We start from the raw sequence: 23,621 nt of genomic DNA, 5'->3' as shown, positions 1-23,621 counted from the left end.
ACAGACTCTCTAAGGAGATGCTACTCAATGCCTAACAGTGTATTTATTCCAGTATTCTAAACACATATAAAACAAATTCTTGAAAATATTTATAAAACTCAGCAGCCAACCGTCAAATATCTTTATCAACAGCAAATCGAGTGCACAAACCCACAGTCCTTGTTTCATTAGGAATGTCAACGTCTTCTTAGATTTGAAGAAAGTTATCAGAAAAACAACCCTCTTCTATCATTTCTTTCTCTAGTCAATGCTGACAGTGATACAGATAGTGGCTACATGGTCTGAATATAGCCAAAGGAATAAAGAAAGACAGTTCCCATTTTATAGAGGGGAATGTGGCTTTAATAATCAAATGCTTAGTTAATTCAGCTGTAGCCTGCAGGCCGGAGTCAGCAGGAGCAATCACTTTCCTCAATATAAGATAGACAGACACAATGTTAACTGGCAATTTCTAGTGCATCTAGTCTCAGTGATTTAGTCCAGAATTTGTAAGTTTATGAAAGATACTCCAGTTGTAAGTGGATGTGCTAGACTTTGCACTCTGAAAACCTTGCTTTATTATAAGGATTGAAATGGAGAAATGACCTCTTCATAGGGTACATCAGCAATTAAATAGTTTAGAGTTGCTTTTTAAAATAGTACAGTAAACACAAATACAGGTAATTAAAATCATAAACCAGAGTCAGTGGTCAGCGTTGCAATAATGAATATCCCAAAAAAGCACCAGACACAAACCACAAACTCCAATGAGATTACAAACACTTCCAAAACAAACCACAAAACTAAGCATACATGCCCTTCAACAAGAAGCTTAGAGATCAAGTGTATAGGAAGAAGAAAGAAGAAAACTAGCATTTCACTGATTGCAATGCACTCAGTGACAAGCCATGAACAATTTAAAGGAAGTATATTGTCATACTATGGAACTGGAAAATAGAGTAAATATAACAAAAACAAGGGTAAAGAACATAAGGCAGTCATTTAATATCATGCTTCTTAAAGAATATTTGATGACATGAGAAAATGCTCACAATGAAAGGGAAAGACAATAAGGAAACAACTTTCCAATGATTCCAATCTAGCACAAAATATTATACAAACAGAGTAGATGGAAGCAAATCAAACTGTTAATAATAGTTATCTCTAGGTAATCAGCGATAACTAGATGACTTTCACTTTCTTGTGCATAATTTTCCATATTTTCCACAACCAAATGTAAACTTCATAATGAGGGAAATAGCCATTGTTATAAAAAGGAATTTAAGCATCTCCATCAGATTACCTTGTGAAGCAATGGTATCTGGGTTACAATAAAAATATCTATTGGAGAAGTGTATTAAAACTCTCTCTCGTTCTTGGGTTTCTCCCACAAGAGAAAATGCTTTAAAAAAATACCTGAAAAATAATTAAGGGGGAAAAGGAAACTTTTAGAAAATGTTACCATACTCCCTATGTTTGACAGAAAGTTAATTCATATAAACATAAGAAATGAATAATACAAACTAAGATATTCTGAAGTTATTTTTCTAAAATCACTTACTAGACGACCATTCAATATAAACTTATATTGACATTTACATTGTATGAATATCAATATAAAAGCTGACAGGGCAATAACACAGTGGCTGATACATCAAGAAAAGCCTTGGAAAGGTAGGTGATTTCCCCATGTGACTAAGTACCACGTAGCCATTTTAAAGGATGGGTAGGATAAAAAAGAACAGAACACCGACATCTGGATGCATCACCACATGGATTATGTTTTAAAACTTGACAAAGATTACAGGCTTTTTCTCATTTTGTTACTCGATTATAATCATCACTAACACACTATTAAAATTACAATTATATTGCCTTGTGCTCAGCAGTTTCTGTTACTTTTATGTATTATCACCACTTTATAACTTATTACATGAAAAGGAAATTGAAAAATAAAACCCTAATTTATTTCTTAAACTAGGGATAAATTAATGTATATACAAAACCTGTTTGAACAATAGACACCCAGAGCCACACACCAATCTAGGTCCGAGTCACTGAGGGTACCATCCATTACAATTATGCCCAGGAACCTCACCTGACAAACTAGATGCATTTCCCTGAACAAGAGATAGGAAGGAAAAAAAAATCATTTAAAATGTCCTATGAAATACTACTTTTGAAAGAAGCATACAATAAACCCTATTTCAATGATGAAAATGTTGCTGTCTTCCATACCTGATAATCTAAATTATACTGACCTAACTTTAATTTTTAATAAATTTTTTTTTATTAAACCACATGAGAGCACAAGGCAAAATTATAGCTCTTTCCCCCACCTTTACCATTTTCACTGCATGAGCACCCTTGATCCATGCAAAGAGCTACAGACTAAGTGCATTCTAACCAAACATCCTCACTTCAACTGCCAGGCCTAGTTTCCTGATTTGTAAAACTAGAGGGTCATACAAGATGATCTCAGAATTTCTCCAGGCTCTGACATGCTACAGAGCTTACAAGATTAAATGCTGACTGGGTTTTACCTTCAGCTGCACTTAGAAATTTTCATTTTTATCCATTTATGAGTTAATTCCAAAGTGCTGTCTTAAAAGGCTATTTGGCGGGAATTCCCACTGTGGCTCAGCAGAAACGAACCTGACAAGTCTCCATGAGGATGAGGGTTCAATCCTGGCCTTGCTCAGTGGGTTAAGGATCCAGCCTTGCTACGAGCTGTGGTATAGGTCAAAAAAGGCTATTTGGCTATTGTAAACAATTGCTTAGGGAAAAAAATCTGTAAGTCTGTAAACTGTGCCTTTAAAAAAAACTGATCATTTAAGAACCAAATTCCCAGATTCCGTTTCTCTAAGACTTCTTCACCATCATTCTTTACTATGCCATCTACTAGGTACAAAATGTGAGTTCATGTTTGATTTCATTAAAACAATATATTTTCCCTACTTTATAACTATGTTTGGTATCTATAACACAATGTGAGCCAAGACCACAATGTAACCATGGCTTTGAAAAAATAAGAATCAGATTTTATCTTGAGCACATTACTTTCTGTCCCCAGAATTAATTATTTAGAGGCAAAGAAGAACAGCAATGTTCAATCATACCTGAGAGACTGATCCAGTGTCATTCCTGTAAAATCAAAAAACTTCAAATATTCTTCTGCAACCAGTCTGCTAAATTCATTGCTGTAACAAAACAGAACACACCTGGTTACTAAAACCGAAGCCATTAAAGCACAAACACACCCCTACAGGGTACACTCAGACAACAGCTTGGGGACGGAACATACTTCTTGCCCAGGTGCTTTGCCACATCCGATCTTTTGAACCTGTCCAGTTGATAAAGGCGCTTGGCCAACCTTTTGGCTGCTTCTACATTGCTGCTGGTTCCATTACTGAGGCTTCCTGAGGTCTCTTTCTCCAGAATCTCAGTGCTCCCCATTTCAGAATGAGCCTCGAGCAGTGCTGTTTTCACCCCAGCATTGCTGTAAGAATCAACAAGGAAACAAAAGAATATAAAAGGTTGTTCTTGCGTGGCAAAAACGGAAATAGCTGATGAAATGATCACGCTATTGTAGAACTAACAAATGAAAAAAATATTTAAAATGGTATCATCTTATGCTTAATTATTCATGAAAATATTTTCAGTTACTATATACTGTACTAGAGACGTGATTGCTTAAACCCTTGATGAGCAGTTCTCAAACCTTTTGGTTTCAGGACCTTTACATTCTTGAAAGTATAGAAGTTTATGTAGGTTTTATCTATTGATATTCACTGCATGGATAATTAAAACAGAAATTTTTAACTATTCATTTAAAAGTAATAAATCTATTACATGAAATAGTAAATAATACATTTTTACTAAAATAATTTCATTTTCCAAAAATGACACAAAATTTAATGAGACAATTAAGTGGTTTCCATATTTGATACATTTCTTTAACAGCTGATTTACTGGAAGACAACTGGATCCTCAGAGACACTTCTACATTCAGTTGGTAACTATACATCATTTTGGTTGAAAACACTAAGAAAATCTGGCCTCACAGAGATACTTAGAAAAATAAGGAATATTTTAATATTCTTAATTGTGGATAGTCTTTTTTGATATGTCAAAATGAAACACATGGTAATTTATTAAAGGGTAGTTGGAATATAGAATCTAAACTTTTATCAGGGAGTATTTTGCACTCTTGTATTAAAAAAGGTCTCACACTTTGATACGTATTTCCAAGGCATGATTCTGCTACATAAATTGGTCATTTGCAAAATATTTGTTGACACATTTCATCATAAAAAAAAAATCACATTCATTAATGTCACTATTATCATCTTCAGAAAAGTCGTAAAGCCCTAGGAAGCTGCCAAACTTTTGGTGGTAGATACAAGTTTTCTGAAGTTCTAATTTCTGATTGAAAGTTTACATTTTACCATTGGCAATAAAAATTGACAGCTATTTTCCTTAAAGCAGTCATAAGCTCACTCTACCAATTTTTAAGAAAACGTTTGAAAAAACCACGGCTTATCAGACTTTGAAGGAAAAATGGCATTTCCATGAAAAAAGTGACTATGTAACAGTTGACAACTCAAACTGCATGAGTGCTTTTCCTAGAGACAGCCATCAGGAGAGGAAGCGCTTCCTGCATACTTTGTTTCATCACTTGTGAAATTAAAAAGGCAGGTACCCAAGGATTTAAAAAGTAGTAAATTGGTAATGCTTTATCAAGGACATCTTGAGGTGAAACTGGCCTTTATTTTTATTTGGAGTGTATGGCAGTGAAGAATGTAACAACTGCAACAGCCTGGTGCCCCCAGCTTGATTAGCACTAAGCACCCCATCACTGCTTTTGTACCATCAGTGCAAATATCAAGACAGTGAGAAAGGAAAACAATACCACACTGTTATTATAAAATAATTTTGTCCTCAAAAACCCACTGAAAAGGGCCTCGGAAGTGGCACAACCACACCATGAGAACCTCTGCTCCAGCCCAGTGCTGCAGTGTGCACCAGTAACACTAAAACCAAGAACTCTGCGATACGCAAACCTTCATTCTCACATCTAACAAAGCAAAGCTATCCTCATGCTTAAGTGGTTTTGCAACACACTTACTGTAGACTCTAAACCCGACACAGAATTTTTCTATAATGAACCAGAAAGTAAACGTTTCAGACTTGCAGCCACATAAGGTCCCTGTCACACATGCCTTTTTTGTTTTTGTTGTTTTTCCACAATCTTTAAAAATGTCAAAGCCATTTCCGGCTACAGTGAATGAGGCCCATCACCTAGCCTGCCTGCCCCTGCCTGCCCTGCCTCTCATAACTCTTTAATAACTTGGCCTGAATTATAAGCAGAGAACCATTTATCATCTAAACCAGGGCACTCTGAAAGGAACACAGGGATGATAACATCATTAAAGATGTAATTATAATTGCTACAAGGTTTAAAAAAAAAAAAAGGCATTACCAAAACAAAAAAACTAGTTTTAAACTTAAAAAATCCTTACAGCAAATTGAAGACATTTTTAAGCAGAACTGCTCAATCTCTATTTCGTCACTGATTCTACCTCACCTACAATTTCCCATTTCCCACTGACCTACCAAGTGCAGCCTGGCAGCAGCGGGGCTACAGCACAGCCAGCTGTGCACCAATGAGCTCCCAGGGCTGTAGGTCCTAGGCTTCCCCAGCCACTGCCAGACCTGAAGGAGTTAACTGTCCTAGCAGCCCCTCTCAGAGCTCACTTATCAGCCAGGGCTCCCAGGAGCTATCTCTGAAAGGAGCCATAAGGGGACAGAAAAGAGAGAGACTAATCCTTATCCCACAATGTCTTGTAGACTCAGCTTCGTGAAATTTCTGTTTAACGCACACGTTGACTGACACATTCCAGAGGAGACCACGGAGAAGCCAGAAGTACAAAGGGGAGGTTTACAAACCCATGCCAACTTATTTTACTGCAAGTATTGAGCATAATACACCACTTTTTTTTTTTTTAATACACCACTTTTTAAAAGTCAAACTCAAATGCTAACCCATAGCAATGTCAAGACAACAGGCACAAAGTGGAACTGACCCAGGTGAACCAGGATGTTTGGTAACCACCTCCCCACCCCCAACAATCAGCCACCTTAATTTTCAACAGAAATAACCAATCAAAATTAATTGCTTCGTTATGCTGAAATCTTAATGTAAATACATTCAAATATTTTTTTATGCTTAACTCTCCTTTGTAAAATTCACATTACTAGCCAGTTTTGTGAAGTTTATCCTATCAGAAAATTGCATATTCGGTTACTATATATAGCACACCTCTAAATAAATTCATGGAAGATATTTCTTTTAAAGGTCAGCTGACACTTCGTGTTTTCTCAAATAAGTGGTGAAAATGTAAAATATTTACTGTAAAAACTATTTTAGTTACAATCAAATAATTTTATAGTTATGAAAAAAAAAATCCTTGGAGTTGTGCTCCCAATAACTGCTACTTATTACTGTTCACGTCTCAAGTCAAATTCATGGCATATATTTAATCACTTCATGAAAACAATGTAATTATATCACATACTTAATCCTGCAAAGAAGTTGTTCCCATATAAGACTTATCGTAAAGAGCATGTATTTGTAAAAATGCAGCACTGGCTCTATCCCTTATGTTTCTCATCCCTCGTGTTGGCTGCCTCATTCTCCTATCCCACCCAGTCTATTCCACCTCATTTCCCTCACATTCACCAGAAGCGGGTAATTTTAAAACCTGTAGAAATCAGACTCTCTGGATCTTCCTGAACCTTCAGTAAAAAAGAAAGGAAGGAATAAAATGAAGATTCCTAGATGGCTCATTCAGCCCCACTCACGATTTATGAGACCTTGAACACGAACAGAACGCTCCTTTTACATCAGAGAGCTGGCGGTCAGATGGGAAAACACACTCACCAGCAGGAGGACAAACACCAAGAGCTCATCTCGGAGCCGAGGGCGCCTGGCCATGCCTCCTCTCACCAGCCCCGTACTCGTCCTTCAGCCCAGCTCCCCTGTCTGCTGTCCACAGGGGCTTCCTAGGACCCGGCTCCCTGTGACGTCATGTTACTATGACCTCACATTCTTGGTAGTGTTTATTGTTGGGGTTCTGGTAATGTTTGTACAGTCCCAATAAAAACGGGAGCCAGAACACAGGGCCCACTGTACACCAAGAGCATAAACAACAACGGCAGCCCAGCCCCGTTCACACTCCATAAAGCCAACTGGATGACCCCCCTCAACAGGGGAGACACCCTCGTTTTGTTTCCTGGAATACACAAGACATTGTCCATCCAGTCTGTTGAGTATTAGGTGCTTTCAGTAGTTAGAATTTCCCCTTCTTTAATCTACAGTTCCCCTCTTCTTCTTTTTTTTTTTTTTTCCTTTTCGTCTTTTTAGAGCCGCACTGGTGGCTTACGGAGGTTCCCAGGCCAGGGGTCCAATCGGAGCTACAGCTGCCAGCCCATGCCACAGCCACGGCAACGCCAGATCCAAGCCGAATCTGCGACCTACACCACAGCTCACGGCAACACCAGATCCTTAACCCACTGAGCAAGGCCAGGGATCACACCTGCAACCTCATGGCTCCCAGTCAGATTAGTTTATGCTGCGCCACGATGGAAACTCCCCACTCTTCTTCTTGATCAAGGAACTTCAAATCTCATAAGGTAGAATCCTTACCAGTCACTTCAGTACAGGAAAAACTTCCCAAAGGGTTCTCCCTGTGATCTATATAAATGCCTCCCCAAGATCTACAGCTCACACCCCCAAACAAATGGGGTAGCACTCTCTCACCAATATCATCCAAAGAGGGGTCAGATCATGGAGTCTGACCTCAAGGCCTTTTATATCTTTTTATCATGGGAGGATTACTGCACTTTCCAAATAAAATCACAGGACACCCAATTAAATCTGAATTTCAGATAAACCAAAAACAGTTTTTACTCTAGGCATGTCTCAGAAGCTGCCTGGGACATCCTGACACTGAAAAAAACGTATTCATTAATTATGGGAAATTCAAATGTATCTGGGCATCCTGTATTTTATCTGATAACCCTATCTCCTGGATGCTTGTTCTAAACTTTATTTGAAGAATTACAATAACGTTGTCCCTGACGGTCAACTGGTAACATGTTTCATAGATTCCTTCTGGGGTTTTTTTGACCTGCCTCTGTGATTGAATTTTCATTCCTACTGCTTTTCTATGTTTTATCAAGACCTTCTCTTAATGACCATGATCTGCTGATCCCTTCCTTAATGCTCTCCAAATACAAAAGGAAAACCCCCTTTCCCTATTTTTCACTCTCCTTTTCCTGCATCCTGCCACCATGGATGTGATAAAATGCTTCCTTGACAAAATAAAAGCCATATTCTGAGGCATGTCATTAACACCCTTTGCAAGGTGGACCCCAACTGCTTGTTCAAACTGGTCACCTCCATTACCTGGTGCTTGGGCTGCACAGAGACGTGCCTGTGCCCTCACACCCCTTTCCCATGTTCTTCCCTTTGCCGCTCTTGTCACCCCCACCCCAAAATTCTGGGATTCCTGAATCCTGCAAACTTTTACTGACCCTACAAGAGCCCAGGGGAGACATGTAGAGCTCACACTCCAACCCCAATGCAGTTTCAGAGCACCCGATTATCCCTTTATCACAGCTCTGCTGGGGAGGGCCTCATCTCTCTCACTGACCATCTTGAACTTCACTTTGTATCCACATCACAAGGGCAGGCTGAGGTTACTCAGCAGCCATCTGTTAAAAGAATGCAGAACTGAACAACCAGCTGTGCCCACGTCCTCTGAGGTCTTCTGCGCTCTGCCAGCAACGACATGGGGCACTGACTTTCTAGATCAGTATAACCAAAGCTGGAAAGTTCTGAGGACACTGACATCAGCAGAGGGTACCACATGCACTGTCTTACTTCATACTTACTTTGAGTTTAAATTTTTTAAATGCCTTTACGTTTCTATTTAATTGTAGTAATAAAAGTAGGATAAAAAATAAACTATACTGGAGTTCCCGTCGTGGCACAGTGGTTAACGAATCCGACTAGGAACCATGACGCTGCGGGTTCGGTCCCTGGCCTTGCTCAGTGGGTTAAGGATCCGGCGTTGCCGTGAGCTGTGGTGTAGGTCGCAGACTCGGCTTGGATCCTACGTTGCTGCGGCTCTGGCGTAGGCCGGCGGCTACAGCTCTGATTCGACCCCTAGCCTGGGAAATCCATAGGCTGCAGGAGCGGCCCCAGAAAAAGGCAAAAAAATAAAATTAAATAAATAAATAAACTAGACTAAGGTGTCCCCCTCCTGCATTTAGAAAGCGTAGCCTGAGAGTTGTGCATAGAAAACAAAACAAACAAACCAAAAACAGCTGCCTAGTTCAATTTCAGACATAAGGTGAAGAAACCCACAGAGCAGGAGATGACTCCAGCTCCAAGTAGAACAGAAGGAACGAGGGCACACCACATCCGGCTGCCATTCTGCAGAGAAGGAGGCCTGGAGCCAGCAGACCCAGGGAAACTGGCGTGAAGTGGGTCAAGAAGAGTTCTAAGCACTATACCATACGCAAGACCCACCTCAAACCCCTGTCTGGCGTTGACGTCTCAGGCAGTGCCCAGACGGCGCCTACTCTAATCTGAGCGAAGCACAAATGAGATTGTTCAGAACAGCTACTGCACCTCCAGTGGTACCATTTACCTAACAGCGTCTAATACAGCTTAACCCTAGCATTAGTGCTTCCTAGGGGCTGTCTCATCTGATCTTCAATAATATTACGAAACAGGCAGCAGTCTACCCCTTCTACAGATGGAAACTGAGGCAGAGAGCTGGACATGGACAGTGGGACTCCAGTACCCAAGTCCTCCATATCGTCTACTACTGTTACTTTTACAGCCAGTCATTTTCTGCATGTACATTTTTGCTGATTCAACAAATTTTAGCAAATTCCCTACCATGTGCCATGCAATGTTTTAGTTGGCTGGAATATTTCAGCAGACAAAACACAATAAAAACACTTCTACCCCGGGGCACTAAAAATAAACAACAAACATAATAAATGAGTGAGGTACACAGTATGATAGAAGGTGAAAACTCCTTTGGAGGAAAAAAGTGGAGCAAAAAGAGATCTGAGAGAGGACAAACCAGTGGTTACAGAGGGAAAGGAAATGGGAGGGGCACGCAGGAGTGGAGGGTAAAGAGGTACAAACTCCTATGTATAAAATAAGCAAGCTACAAGGATCTGCTGTACAGCACAGGCAATTATAGCCATTATTTTATATTAACTTTAAATGGAGTATAATTTAATAATTACATAACTTAATAACTTATAAATATATTTAATCACTAAGTTGTATACCTGAAACTAATATAATATTGTACTCAACTATACTGCAATAAAAAAGCAAACCAGGAGTTCCTGTTACGGCTCAGCAGTACTGAAGCTGACTAGGATCCATGAGGACATGGGTTTGATCTCTGGCCTCTCTCAGGTGGGTTAAGGATTGCTGTGAGCTGCAGTGTAGGTCACAGACACAGCTCAGATCTCACGTTGCTGTGGCTGTGATGTAGGCTGGCAGCTGCAACTCCAACTTCGACCCCTAGCCTGGGAACCTCCATATGCCGAGGGTGAGGCCTAAAAAGACAAACAAAACAAACAAACCAAAAATAAAAAAGAAGGAATGATCAGGAATCCTAGTCTGGGGATTGGGTAGATACCTTTTTATATAAAGTGATCACAGAGGTCTGAGCAACTGGAAGGGCAGAGCTGCCATCAACTAAGACAGGAAAGACCAAAGCTGGTTTTGAGGGAAAGAGGTTCCATCTCAGGTGACACCATCGAGCTGTCAGACACCCAAGTTGCTGTGTGGATCCGAGGAACGTGAACACTTCTCAGGCTTGGCCTCAGGTAGCCTCCATACTCTCATTTTGAGATCCAAGATGATTCTAAGGTGATGTCAGGATTTTGACATCTGTAACCATGGGAAACCACAATAGGTCTAAAGAAGGGGAAAGGTAATGATCAGGCCTGTATTTTGGTGAGATCACTCTTGCTTGCATTAAAAAAAAAAAAAAAAAAAAAAAAACTGTAGGGAGACAAAGTCGAAAGCAGAGTTAGCAGCCTGGAAAGTTACCAAAATAGTCTGGTCAAGAGACAAGAACCTAAACTGAAAGACAGTTCATCTGAAAAGGAAAAGGAAAAGCCTGCTCTGCATAGCCTTAGAAAGTAAAGTGAGGTAGTTCCCATCATGGCACAGAGGAAACAAATCCGACTAGTATCCATGAAGATGCAGGTTTGATCCCTGACCTCACTCAGCGGGTCAGGGACCGGGTGTTGCCCATGAGTCGTGGTATAGGTCTTACATGTGGCTCAGATCCCACGTTGTTGTGACTGTGGTTTAGGCTTGCAGCTGTAGCCCGACCCCTGGCCTGGGAACTTCCATATGCCGCGGGTGTGGCAATAAAAAATCAAAAAAAAAAAAAAAAAAAAAAGAAGACAGCAAGTAAAGTGAAAGAACATACCGAGAGGCTGGGGATGTGTGTGAGGCTATACTCAGAGGGCAGAAGACTAACTCAGAGTCCAGGTGATGACATCGACCAAGGTAAAGAATAATAAAGGAAGAAGACGGAGTGTGTACTGGGGGCTGGAGGTGGGGGGAGCATGAGTGAAACAGGAGAAACAGAAGACAGAGGAGAAAAAACCCAGAGTATAAGGTGCCCACAGGCTACCCAGGCAGAGCTACCTGTGGGAACCCAGTCCAGGCACAGATCAGTGGGGGCGATCAACCGTGAAATGTGCCAACACAGAATTGTCCACCAGGGTATTCATCAGAACACAATTCCATTACAGTGAGGTCCTCCAGCAAGCACTCGCTCTGCCATAAGGAACTGACTCTGAATTGAGAAGATGCTAAAAGCAAGTATCTATTGAAAAGCTCCAGCCAGACCACCAAGGCTCAGACACGGGTTCCATCAGTCATCAGCTGCGGGTAAGTTCAATATTCTCTGTGAGCGTAAGGTTTTTCATCTAAAAATGAAGAGATGGTGTTGTGAGGATTAAATAAGAAGATGGTGTAAATGCTTAGTGCATGCCTGGCACCCAGGAAACATGAAAGGTCAGCTGCCGTCACTGAACCTCTGGTGACACTAACATTCCTCACTGGTAAAGCCTGGCTTTTGGCCTCTGTGCTAAACCGACCAATAGCTCTTAGGAGTTTTGATAGTTACGTTACCAAAACAAACCTACACCACTAAGATCATTACTTGGTTATTTGGATGATCACATGAGATAATCACATTTGACAATATTTTATTAAATGTAAACTACTATTAGTATTGTATACAAATGCTAGCTACTGGCTCTCAGTAGAAATTAATGCTTGACTCTTCTTTTTTTTTTTTTTGTCTTTTTGTCTTTTTGTTGTTGCTATTTCTTGGGCCGCTCCTGCGGCATATGGAGGTTCCCAGGCTAGGGGTCTGATCGAAGCTGTAGCCACCAGCCTACGCCAGAGCCACAGCAACGCGGGATCCGAGCCGCGTCTGCGACCTACACCACAGCTCACGGCAACGCCGGATCGTTAACCCACTGAGCAAGGGCAGGGACCGAACCCGCAACCTCATGGTTCCTAGTCGGATTCGTTAACCACTGCGCCACGACGGGAACTCCAATACTTGACTCTTCTAAGGGAAACTTCCTCGAATGAACTCATTTTTGACATTTATATAGAATATAGTTCTCTAGATGAGACTGTGTCCTCCTTATAAATGATTTCAGGGCCTTTATGTGAGAACCATAAATAAAACCTAATTATCAAAACTCCTAAGAGCTGTTGCTCTGTTTAGCACAGAGGCCAAAAGCCAGGCTTTACCAATGAGGAATGTTAGTGTCACCAGAGGTTCTGCCTCCCAGGCTGTTTCTCCCTCACTACCCTTACTGGGCGCTGCATTCAGTGTCCAGAAGAGGGCACCACCATGCACAGCAGAGGCACAAAAACTGCCTAGACTCCCCCACCACCATAAGAAGGAAGCTGCATCTGCCTTGGAAGCACTGATTTCTAGTAAGTAACCACTCTTCACCCTTCTAGCAGTTCAGACTCCCCTGCGGGCATGATCCAGAAGATGAAGGCTTTCACTTTTTTGCTTTTGGGTTTGTTTTGCTTTGTTTTTCTAAACTAAGTTATAGCATTTCTGGACCACCTCTCCCATGAGAATGTAATACCTGCAATATTACCAAGTTAACTTTAATACAACATTATAAAAATTTGAGATAAAATGTTTACAAAGTAACTACTACTAGATGTTCAGATTGATAAAGAGAAAAAGTGGAGTTCCCATTGTGGCACAGCGGAAATGATTATGACTAGGAACCATGGGGTTGCAGGTTCAATCCCTGGCCTCACTTGGTGGGTTAAGGATCTGGTGTTGCCGTGAGCTGTGGTGTAGGTCGCAGAAGCAGATTGGATCTGGCATTGCTGTGGCTGTGGTATAGGCTGATGGCTACAGCTCCGATTGGACCCCTAGCCTGGGAACCTCCATATGCCACAGGTGCAGCCCTAAGAAGACAAAAAGACAGGAAAAAACAAAACAAAACAAAACAACAACAAAAAAAAAAAACAAGAGAGAGAGGGAGAAAGTGATGTAAATACATTTACATGTTCCCTATTTGCACAGAAGCTTCTCTGTGCAAAGTGGGATCACTGAATCCCAACTCCAGTGGACAGAAAAAGAAGAGTGAATCATGTGCAGAGGGACTAACTTGTTTTCCTGGAATACTCTGGAAACGTCATTAGATATTGTGAGTGTACAACTTTCATGAGAAACAGCTTCTGGCTACATTACTTCACTGCCTTGATACAGCATTAAAAACCTCTAATGACACCCTATCACTCTCCACCCTGACAAAAGGAAATAAAGCAGGGGCAACTGCACTCCACTTCCTTGTAAATTAATAACTGAATGGTCTGAAGTGGACCAGGCCCTTTAATAAGGTCATGAAGATATACCGCACACGCTACAGGAAACAAGCGGTCTGAATTTAGACGACACACCCCTATCTCTACACAGAAAAAGAGCTGCTTATCCAGGCTGATATATCACATCCCTTCCTGTCGGTCTCTCCAAACTCAAATTATCTAATTTTAAACTATTTCATCTAAAGGAAGGTACTGGAGTTCCCATTGTGGCTCAGCAGTAAGGAACCCAACTAGCATCCATGAGGATGTGGGCTGGAACCCTGGCCTTGCTCAGTTAAGGATCCGTTGTCGCCGTGAGCTGTGGCATAGGTCGCACATACGGCTTGGACCCCGTAATGGTTGTGGCTGTGGTGCAGGCCGGCAGCTGAAGCTCCAATTGGACCCCAGCCTGGGAACTTCCGTATGCTACCAGTATGTCCCTAAAAATGTCCCTAAAAATTCAAAAGCCAAAAACAAAAAAACAACAACAACAAAAAAAGGAAGGTATTAAAAGTCTTTAAAGGAGTTCTCTCTGTGGTTCAGCAGTTAGCGAACCTGACTAGGATGCATGAGGATGCAGGTTCAATCCCTGGCCTTACTCTGGGTTAGGGATCCAGCGTTGCCATGAGCTGTGGTGTAGGTCGCAGACATGGCTCAGATCTCGTGTTGCTGTGGCTCTGGTGCAGCTGCAGCTCCGATTTGACCCCTAGCCTGGGAACCTCCATATGCTGCGGGTGCAGCCCTAGAAAAGACAAAAAAGACCCCTCAAAAAAAAAGTCTTTAAAAAATAAATATATCATAAACTTGCCTTTGAATGAGGAAGAAAGAAGTGGGTGTGACCTGGCCCCACAACACTCAAGAAAAGACAAGTAAAGGGACTATCTCACTGCCAGAGCCCAGCAACCTGCCTGCTGGGATTCAGTAAGAATGCTCTTAACTGCCTAATTCAATACAGCTATTATCAAGAAAGTTAATACCCTTAGGCAGAATACTCACTATAATACAAAATGAGATCAAGTCTATCCTTCCAAAGAAAATTTATAAAAAGAAATGTCAATTTCTAAAGCAAAAAATTGCCTGAGCTAGCTTTCCATTGCTTTTTCTCTCTGAAATCCCTACAAAATAGAGAGTAATAAGGCAGACAAATAATAGTCACATTCAATTCATATTTAATAAGAAAACTAATGATAATGGTTGTTTTGCTGTAGTGCTTATAACGGCATTATTCCTTAGATTTTCCCCCTAGAGATCCATTCAATGATACAATCTACAATAAAAAAGCCAATCAAAAGCCATAACTTCACTAATAGCCATCTGAAAACTCAACATATCCCTTATTATTAGTTAAACCATAATTACCTAAATTGTTTCTGGTTTATTTCATATGTGATTTTTTTCATATGTTAGTATCTGACACTTGAAAATGATCAGTTTTCTATCATTATGGTTATACTATTGAGGAAAAGTTACGACTAAAAAAATGATGGTTTTAAAGTGCCATATCCTACCCCTTAAGGGAAAAAATTCTCAACTTCAACTTAAAAAAATATGAAGCAGTGAACTACCTTCAACCATCTTCTAACTATTTATATTAATGGATGCTCCCCGCATTTTGGAATGCAATAATTTTATGTAAAAATTTCTGTCCACGTTTTTGCTGGGTTGCATTAGTATTAGAGGGTATTCACCGAGCATGAGAGGTTGAGCAATAGAATGAGGTCCAAGACTGGCCAGCAAGGGAATGCCTGAACTCTGAGCAACATAACAGGCAATAGATACTCCACAAAGTAGGAAATCCTTCCACAGATAACGACTACCATGTCAATACTGGACTAAGTTCGTTAACTAGCGTCATACGGAGAGCTGGTTACACAGCCCACTGCTGCGTATCCCTGCTTCCTGCTGGGCACACAGGTCAAGACGCACCCTCGCCAGGCAGGCACCGACTCCTACCTCACAAGAAGATATATTCTAATTCAAGAGGACTACATTTTTTAATCAATTCCTGCTAGAGTTCTCAACTTAGCACTTATTTTTCTTTAATATAATTTATTTGAGAATAACAATCATTAGCGATAAACAAGTAAAAAGGAGCTCATTAAACTTAGGTACTCTATCTCTAAACTAAACATCACAAGAGTGCAAAAGTGTACTTGTAAACATGGATTCAGCTGCATCACGCACCTTTGCCCCTCGCACATCAAGGTTCTAAATAACATTATCCAGTCAGAGAACCGTGTGGGTTCTGTCCTCCTCTGTTCACTCTTCCTCTTCTCTTATCACTCTTCTGTCTTCTGAAGAACAAGGGGCTTTGCAGACACTCTCTGTAGTTAGATACTGCCCAGGTTTTACCATCTCTTTTTAGTGCTTTCATGCCCTCTCTTCAAATTCTATGAACAGCTGTCCATGCCCCGCTTCTCTGTACCCCCAGGCCCCTCTCCTGCTGGGCGGGCTCCCTCCTACCTCTGTGCAGCCCCTACCACAGCGGCCTGGCTGCACTTCCACTCCATGCAGGGCTCCCCTGAAGCGCTACTTACTGCAACTAAGCTGAAAGCTGCTGCATACATACAGAGAGTTCCCTCAGGTTCATTTAATGAACTCTGTGTGCAATTTTGAGGGGAAAGAATGAGCTCCCTAACAAAAACACAAGAAGGGGGGCAGGAAGGTCATCCCCTAGAAAAACAAAATCCTTTGTCACTTTCTGCTTTTCTCTTTCAACAATATTCCAGCTCATGTGGAAACAGATCAAAGTGGCCATCCTTATCTGGCTATGCCAATAACAAGGGGCTTTTCCACTCTTGACTGCCTACGAGGAACAAGTTAGTAAGAACATCCATACACAGTTTTATCTTAATTATTTATAAGGACATCAATAATGTTTATCATGCTCTGTACACTATTCTAAGCACTTTAACTCACCTAATCCTTTAACGACCTTATAACAGGTATCACAAAGGAGGAAATCAAGGCATGCCAAAAACTTCACACGGTCATGCTGCTAGTTATTGGAAAGCTGGGCTTGGGGCTTGAACCAGGCAGTTTTAAGCAGAGGGTTCAAGGTCTTAACCAACATCCTATGAGCACCACTATCCCACCCCCCACTTCTGTGGTGCATCACCTACTACAGGCTACCAGGGGTAGGTATAGGAGCAAAATGTCTACTGTTTTAATGGACGTCTCTGTGACTAAACAGGCTTAGCAGAGTTACATGGTTAAGTGTACACAACCAGATTTGTATAAATTCTCTCTGCAATCACTAAAGTACCTGCTATGAGCTGGACATAATTCTAGGTGCCAGGAATACAGCATCGACACACAAAGCGCCTTTACCTTCTGTTAAGAGGAGACAGACAATAAACCAAATGGAGGTCCTTCCTCCCTCTGCTTTTCCTTCCCCAGATATCTGCTGAATATCTGCTGTGAGTCAGACACTGTTCAGGTACATATCAGCTGTTCAATAAAGCATCCAAAAGACAAAAGATCTTGCTTTCATGGAGCTAAGAGACAGTGACAGATATATACACAGCTAGGGAAGGGAACAGGGGAGGACGAGGTTGCAATTTTATTCACGGCACCAAGAAAGTGCCATTTGAGCAGAAAACTGATGAAAAAGATGGATGTGGTCTTGGAAGGTATTTTCAGGAAGAGCAGTCCAAACAAATGCAAAGGCCTGGGCAGTCCTGTATTTGGCAAATCCAAGCAAAAGGACAGACAGGCCACTACGACTGGAGAAGAGAGACCAAGGGGAAGAGATGGGGCTGAATCCACCTCCTCTTCCAAAGCAGTCACTCACTTCAAAGCTCCCAATTCAACTACACCTCTCTACTGTCAGAAAAGGCACAATTTAAGAGACCATGGTATCTTGCACATCTAGGCATACTTTAGCTTCCAAGGTGAGGGGCCACTTTTCCACTCCTCCCCCGCTCCTCTGCTTCTGCAGAGTGTTCCATGACCCCAAGGTCATCCAGTGGCCCAGACGTCAGTAACCACCCAAGTCATCCTGCAGCACCCAGAGTTGCTGCACAAACTCTCCAGTTCTGTCCACAAAAGGTTGGTCTGGACTTTTCTCAGGCTGATTTCAGATCTTCTTCACATTTCTGTCCTGACGCCAAGGACAGTGGCTAGCATGCAACAGGGAATGAACAAAAAGTGTCCTAATTGAAATTGCAAAAATGAAATGACTATATGTTAAACCTCAACACACCAATCAACTCGACTGGAAGATGCCAGAAATAACCATTAGGAAGTGTCCTCTCACGAACCTTTACAAAAAGCTGAAAGTCTCTGCTGCGGGTTTTGATGGCCTATATTCATCAAGCTAGAATTATTTTAGTAGTTTTAAGTAATTTCCTCATTATGGAATCTAGAAGCTCTGACCAGTAGAAAATACTTAACCAATTAGCTCTCTGTACACTTTTTCCCAGGTTTTTTTTTTTTTTTTTTTTTTTAACATGGCCTTTCCTTAATATTGCGCAATTTGGGGGGCAGGGGGGAGGGGAGACATGAAAAAGTGGCAAAAGATAGAATGCAAGGGGGCTCTAATTTTTAATATCTAAACACAGAACTTTAAAAAGTGTGAGTCTACTTCAGAGACCCCTGAGGTGGTCCAAAGGAATTATGGAGCAAGTGGGACAATGCCCAGCTTCAGGCCATGGCACTTCCATACAATGGTCACCTGACTACTCATCCTTCACATGACAACCTAAGTCCAGAGATAAGATGTACCCTTAGAATCATGTGTTCTGACTCCTAGTCCAACACTTCTTGCCCCCTGTACCAGTGTCTAGAGCACATATCAGTGGTCAAAAAGGTGAGGAAGTTGGTCTTCCAAAGGGTAAGCTCCGCCTGGACAAATGCTTTGGCAAGTATTTTCCAGTAAAATGAAAAGTGACAAAGAGAGTCTGGTCATGAAGGGGGGAGCTTCTAGAGGTCCAGAAACTAGTAAAGGAGGGGATGGCCTCAAAGGCCCTCCAGAACCAGATCATGAGCCATGACACAGGAAGAGCCAGGAATGCTTCTGAACAGAAATAAAAGTCCTCTCCAGCCTTTTTACCCCACCAAACACTTCCAGAGAGATGAGGCAAAAGTGGTACCACTGCTGGCAAAACTATTTAATTACAAGTACCCATCATATAGTTCACTAATTCCTGGACACATCCTCCCCACATTCCAGAATCTCTGAAATAGGATGGCTTCTTATGCAGCAACCAGCATAACCCCATCAGCCATGTAGCCATTAGTTATCGTGTACATAGGAAATTACATGTTATTGATTTAATCTTGATTTGATTGATATTTCCACGGTCTTCAAAAGGATTATGCTATAAATTGGTATAGAAACAAAAGCAGCACATGTAAAGGAAAGGCAGTGAAAACAAGCAACTAAATTTTTTTTTCTTGTCTTTTTGCCTTTTTGGGGCTGCTCCCGTGGCATATGGAGGTTCCCAGGCTAGGGGGTCTAATCGGAGGTGTAGCCACCGCCTACACCAGAGCCACAGCAACTCGGGATCCAAGCCAGGTCTGCGACCTACACCACAGCTTGTGGCAATGCTGGATCCTTAACCCACTGAGCAAGGCCAGGGATCGAACCTGCAACCTCATGGTTCCTAGTCGGATTCATTAACCACTGAGCCATGACGGGAACTCCACTAAATTCTTATTTTATGTAAAAACCTATAAGTTAGGAATTATTAAAACTCTATTAAAAAACATTTTGTCATAGTTAATGGTTGGCGCATTATTTTCTGGTGGTACTTAAAGATTTTTTTCTCCTAACCAACAGCATCAAAGATTTTAAAAATTCTATAATTATTTATTTTTGCCAGTATACACTTGCCTTAAATTTTAATAACATGTAATTCTTAAATATAAGATTGCATTCTGTCCCTTGATTTACTTATTGATAGGTCATGACAGTAAAATAATGATGGCATGAAATTCTGTTTTCTATTCCCTTTATTTTGGACAGGACTAGAGTTATTTTGGAGTCCTGGTTTTTGCATTTCATTCTAGAAGTTTGTCGCTAACTCCTTGAACATTACCATTCAAAAGGTCACAGACATAACTCTCTACTAATGGGTTTCACAATATTATTTTTAACTTTAGCTAACATTTTTAAAGCTTTGTTATACTCTAGTGCACCAAGAACACATTCAAGCTGATTAGTATTAAATTTTGCTTCTATGGAGTTCCCATTGTGGCACAGTGGAAATGAATCCCACTAGTATCCACAAGGATGCGGGTTCAATCCCTAGCCTTGCTTAGCGAGCTAAGAGTCCAGTGTTACTGTGAGCTGTGGTGTAGGTCACAGATATGGCTCAGATCCCAAGTTGCTGTGGCTGTGATGTTGGCTGGCAGCTGCAGCTCCCATTCAATCTGTAGCCTGGGAACTCCCACATGCCGTAGGCTCAGCCCTAAAGAGCAAAAAAAAAGAAAAAAAAAAAGCAAAGAAAATGAAATTTTGCTTTTCCAATTTCAAGAAAACATAATCACACTAAATTCCAAAACACTACATTTAAAGATTATGGGTAAAAACTCATGAGAAAAATGACAGAGTAAATGGAGGTTAATGCATTTAAGACCAGTAAATTTATAATCAATGTCTGACAAAATCAAATAATAACACTTGCTTTTTCTGTAACAAAACTGAATGTTAATCTGGACACCACATGTAAACCAATGAAGTTAGAACATTCCCTCACACCATACACAGAAATAAACTCAAAATAGATTAAAGGTTTAAATATAAGAAATAACATGTAAAACTCCTGGAAGAAGACATAGGCAAAACATTCTCTGACATAAATCATAGCTATGTTTTCTTAGGTCAGTCTTCCAATGCAAAAGAAGTAAAAGCAAAAAATAAACACGCGGAATCCAAGAAAACTTAGAAGCTTTTGCACAGCAGAGGAAACCATAAACAAAATGAAAAGACAAACTACAGAACGCGAGAAAATATTTGCAAACAACGCAACCAACGAGGGCTTAATTTCCAAAACAGCTCATACAACTCCATATCAAAACAAACAACTCAATCAAAAAGTGGGCAGAAAACCGAAACAGACATTTCTCCAAAGAAGACCTACAGATGACCAACAGGCATATGAACGATGTCAACACGGCTATTATTACAGAAACACAAATCAAAATTACAGTGAGGTATCACCTCACACTGGTCAGAATGGCCATCACCAAAAAAAGCCTACAAATAATAAATGCTGGAGAGGGTGTGCAGAAAAGGGAACCCGTCTCCCCTGTTGGTGGGAACAGAAGGTCGTGCAGCCACTATGCACGACAGTTATGGAGGGTCCTTCAAAAACTAAAAATACAGTGCCACGTGATCCAGCAATCCAGCTCCTGGGCATATATCTGGAAAAGACAAAAACTCTAATTTGAAAAAATACATGCACCCCAATGTTCACAGCAGCACTATTCACAATAGCCAAGACATGGAAGCAACCTAAATGTCCACTGACAGATGAATGGATAAAGAAGATGTGACACAATACAATGGAATACTATTCCACCATAAAAAGAATGAAATAATGCCATTTGCAGCAACATGGATGAACCCAGAGATTATCATACTAAGTGAAGTAAGCCAGAAAGAGAATGACAAATATAATATTGACATCACTTACATGTAGAATCTTAAAAAATGACACAAATGAACTTATTTACAAAACAGAAAGATTCACAGACATTGACATTAACAGATACACACTACTATGTATAAAATAGATAAACAAAGAGTTACTGTACAGCACAGAAAACTATATCCAATATCTTGTAATAAGCTATAATGGAAAATAACCTGAAAAATATGTAACTGAGTATATATGACTGCATCACTTTACTGTACACCTGAAACTACCCTAACATTGTAAATCAACTATATATATATACTTCAATTTAAAAAAAAATGTTGACCAGTTTCTGTGGAAATGAAGAATATTTCCCCAGCTAATTCAAATACTGCTCCAGATAATATTAAATGTCCACGGTGCTTTAGTACCAAAATTTTGGACTTTCTCTCCTCTCTCTCTCTCTCTCTCTCTCTCACACACACACACACAGAAAGCTATAACTGCATATCATTTATAAACTTCTATACATATGGCTTCAAATAATTTTTTGTGAACCATAATCTATTCCATCAGTTCAAACTTTATGTTTTAAGGAAGAATAGCAGGAAAAGAAAATTCTTCTAGAGGATAAATATACTCCATACTATAAAAGAGAGGAATGGCCAGGAATCTGGGTATTCTTTAACTTCTAAACTTGCAGGTTCATAACACAGGTGGGTACTCTTAGTACTAAAGACTTAGAAGTTCTTCAGTCATTCTTTAATTTTAATAAAATCACTTCTGCTGTTTTGTTTACTACCCATTTACTTTCTCTTTTTTTTTTTCATCTTTTTTTTATGGCTGTACCCGAGACATATGGAGGTTTCCAGGCTAGGGGTCCAACTGAGCTATAGCCGCCGGCCTATGCCACAGCTACAGCAACGTGGGATCTAAGCATGTCTGTGACCTACACCACAGCTCATGGCAATGCCAGATCCTTAACCCACTGAGCAAGGCCAGGGATTGAACCCACGTCCTCATGGATACTAGTCAGGTCAGTTAACCTCTGAGCCACGATGGGAACTCCACTACCCATTTACTTTCTATCTTACGTGGAACATACTGTGAAACATGAATTCAAACTTTCACTAAGGTGTTACATTTATAAAAGAAGATACTTTTGCACACCAGAAACTGATTTGGGAGAAGCTGTGAGAAGGTCTTCAGTGGCCTGGATCCCCCAGACAGCCCAGGCTGCCTGAGCACTGGACTTCAAAGAAGAGAAGCCGACAGAGGGGAAAGATTGGTCAAGAGGCAGCATCACATCGAGTCCCGGACAGCAGCTGTCTATCCAGCCCAGCTCCTTGAAGAGTGTCACTGGGATGTCGCCTGAGAGGAACGGGGCAGACCTGCGTCCCTTCTCCAATACTATAGTCCACCCACACTGCGTTCCAAACACCCCCTCACCCCTCCTTCAAGCTGGACATTACACTCTTAAGAGCACTATCGCCCACTACCATGCAAGAAAAAAGCAGAAACATCGTCATATGCAGCTTTTGAAATGACGAGAGAACGTGATATCCTAGAGAAATTGACGGTCCCTAGGCCACAAGCCCCCTAGTGACAGTCCCTCTGCTTCCTCACCTAACTGCCGACAGGTGTGGATGTGATCCACTCAGCAATTCCCAACTGCATATCAGAGAGGAACCCAGAAGGCGGCGTAAACTCATGTTTCAGCTTTCAGAGAACATGGCCATTTCAGAATGAAATTCAGCATAGAAAAATCAAATATAGTATCCTTGCTAGTGTGTTAACTCCACATAGATCTTGTCTTTCTCCTAAAATAAACACACGTCAGATGACCAGGTTCAGATATTTCAGCTTTCAGAGAACAAGAGAGTGTGCCTGCCCCTTCTCCTGGGTCCTGGCACCTCTCGGCTCCTGCCTGGGCATGTACACACACTCAAAGATGGTCCACCAGCCCAGTAACTCAGCTCTACAAAGTTGTTATTTACACTTTATTCTTTCATCTTGTTTCTGAGGTATAGATAAGTCACATCACTCTGGTTTTATAAAGCAGTAAGAAAAAGAGAGAGGGAGGGAGGGAG

General features: G+C 41.0%; 1 protein-coding gene across 8 annotated transcripts in view; it reads right to left on the bottom strand.

Annotated features, from left to right (window-relative positions):
- Positions 1 to 23,621, bottom strand: part of PSD3 (pleckstrin and Sec7 domain containing 3) — a 621,434-nt gene that overhangs the window by 255,607 nt on the left and 342,206 nt on the right. For 7 of the 8 annotated variants that reach the window (XM_021077991.1, XM_021077990.1, XM_021077989.1 and 4 more), the window contains 3 exons: positions 3,284 to 3,478; positions 3,099 to 3,179; positions 1,283 to 1,395 (listed from right to left, as the gene is read on the bottom strand). In XM_021077991.1, coding sequence (XP_020933650.1) covers positions 1,283 to 1,395; positions 3,099 to 3,179; positions 3,284 to 3,478 — 389 coding nt within the window. Of the gene's footprint in view, positions 1 to 1,282; positions 1,396 to 3,098; positions 3,180 to 3,283; positions 3,479 to 6,922; positions 7,420 to 23,621 lie in introns of those variants that run through there. The other variant, XM_003359877.5, reaches the window with a different exon arrangement.

The sequence above is a fragment of the Sus scrofa genome, chromosome 17 (genome assembly GCF_000003025.6).
Source record: "Sus scrofa isolate TJ Tabasco breed Duroc chromosome 17, Sscrofa11.1, whole genome shotgun sequence".
Classification (NCBI taxonomy): Eukaryota; Metazoa; Chordata; class Mammalia; order Artiodactyla; family Suidae; genus Sus; species Sus scrofa.
This window is presented reverse-complemented; position numbering and strand designations above follow the sequence as displayed.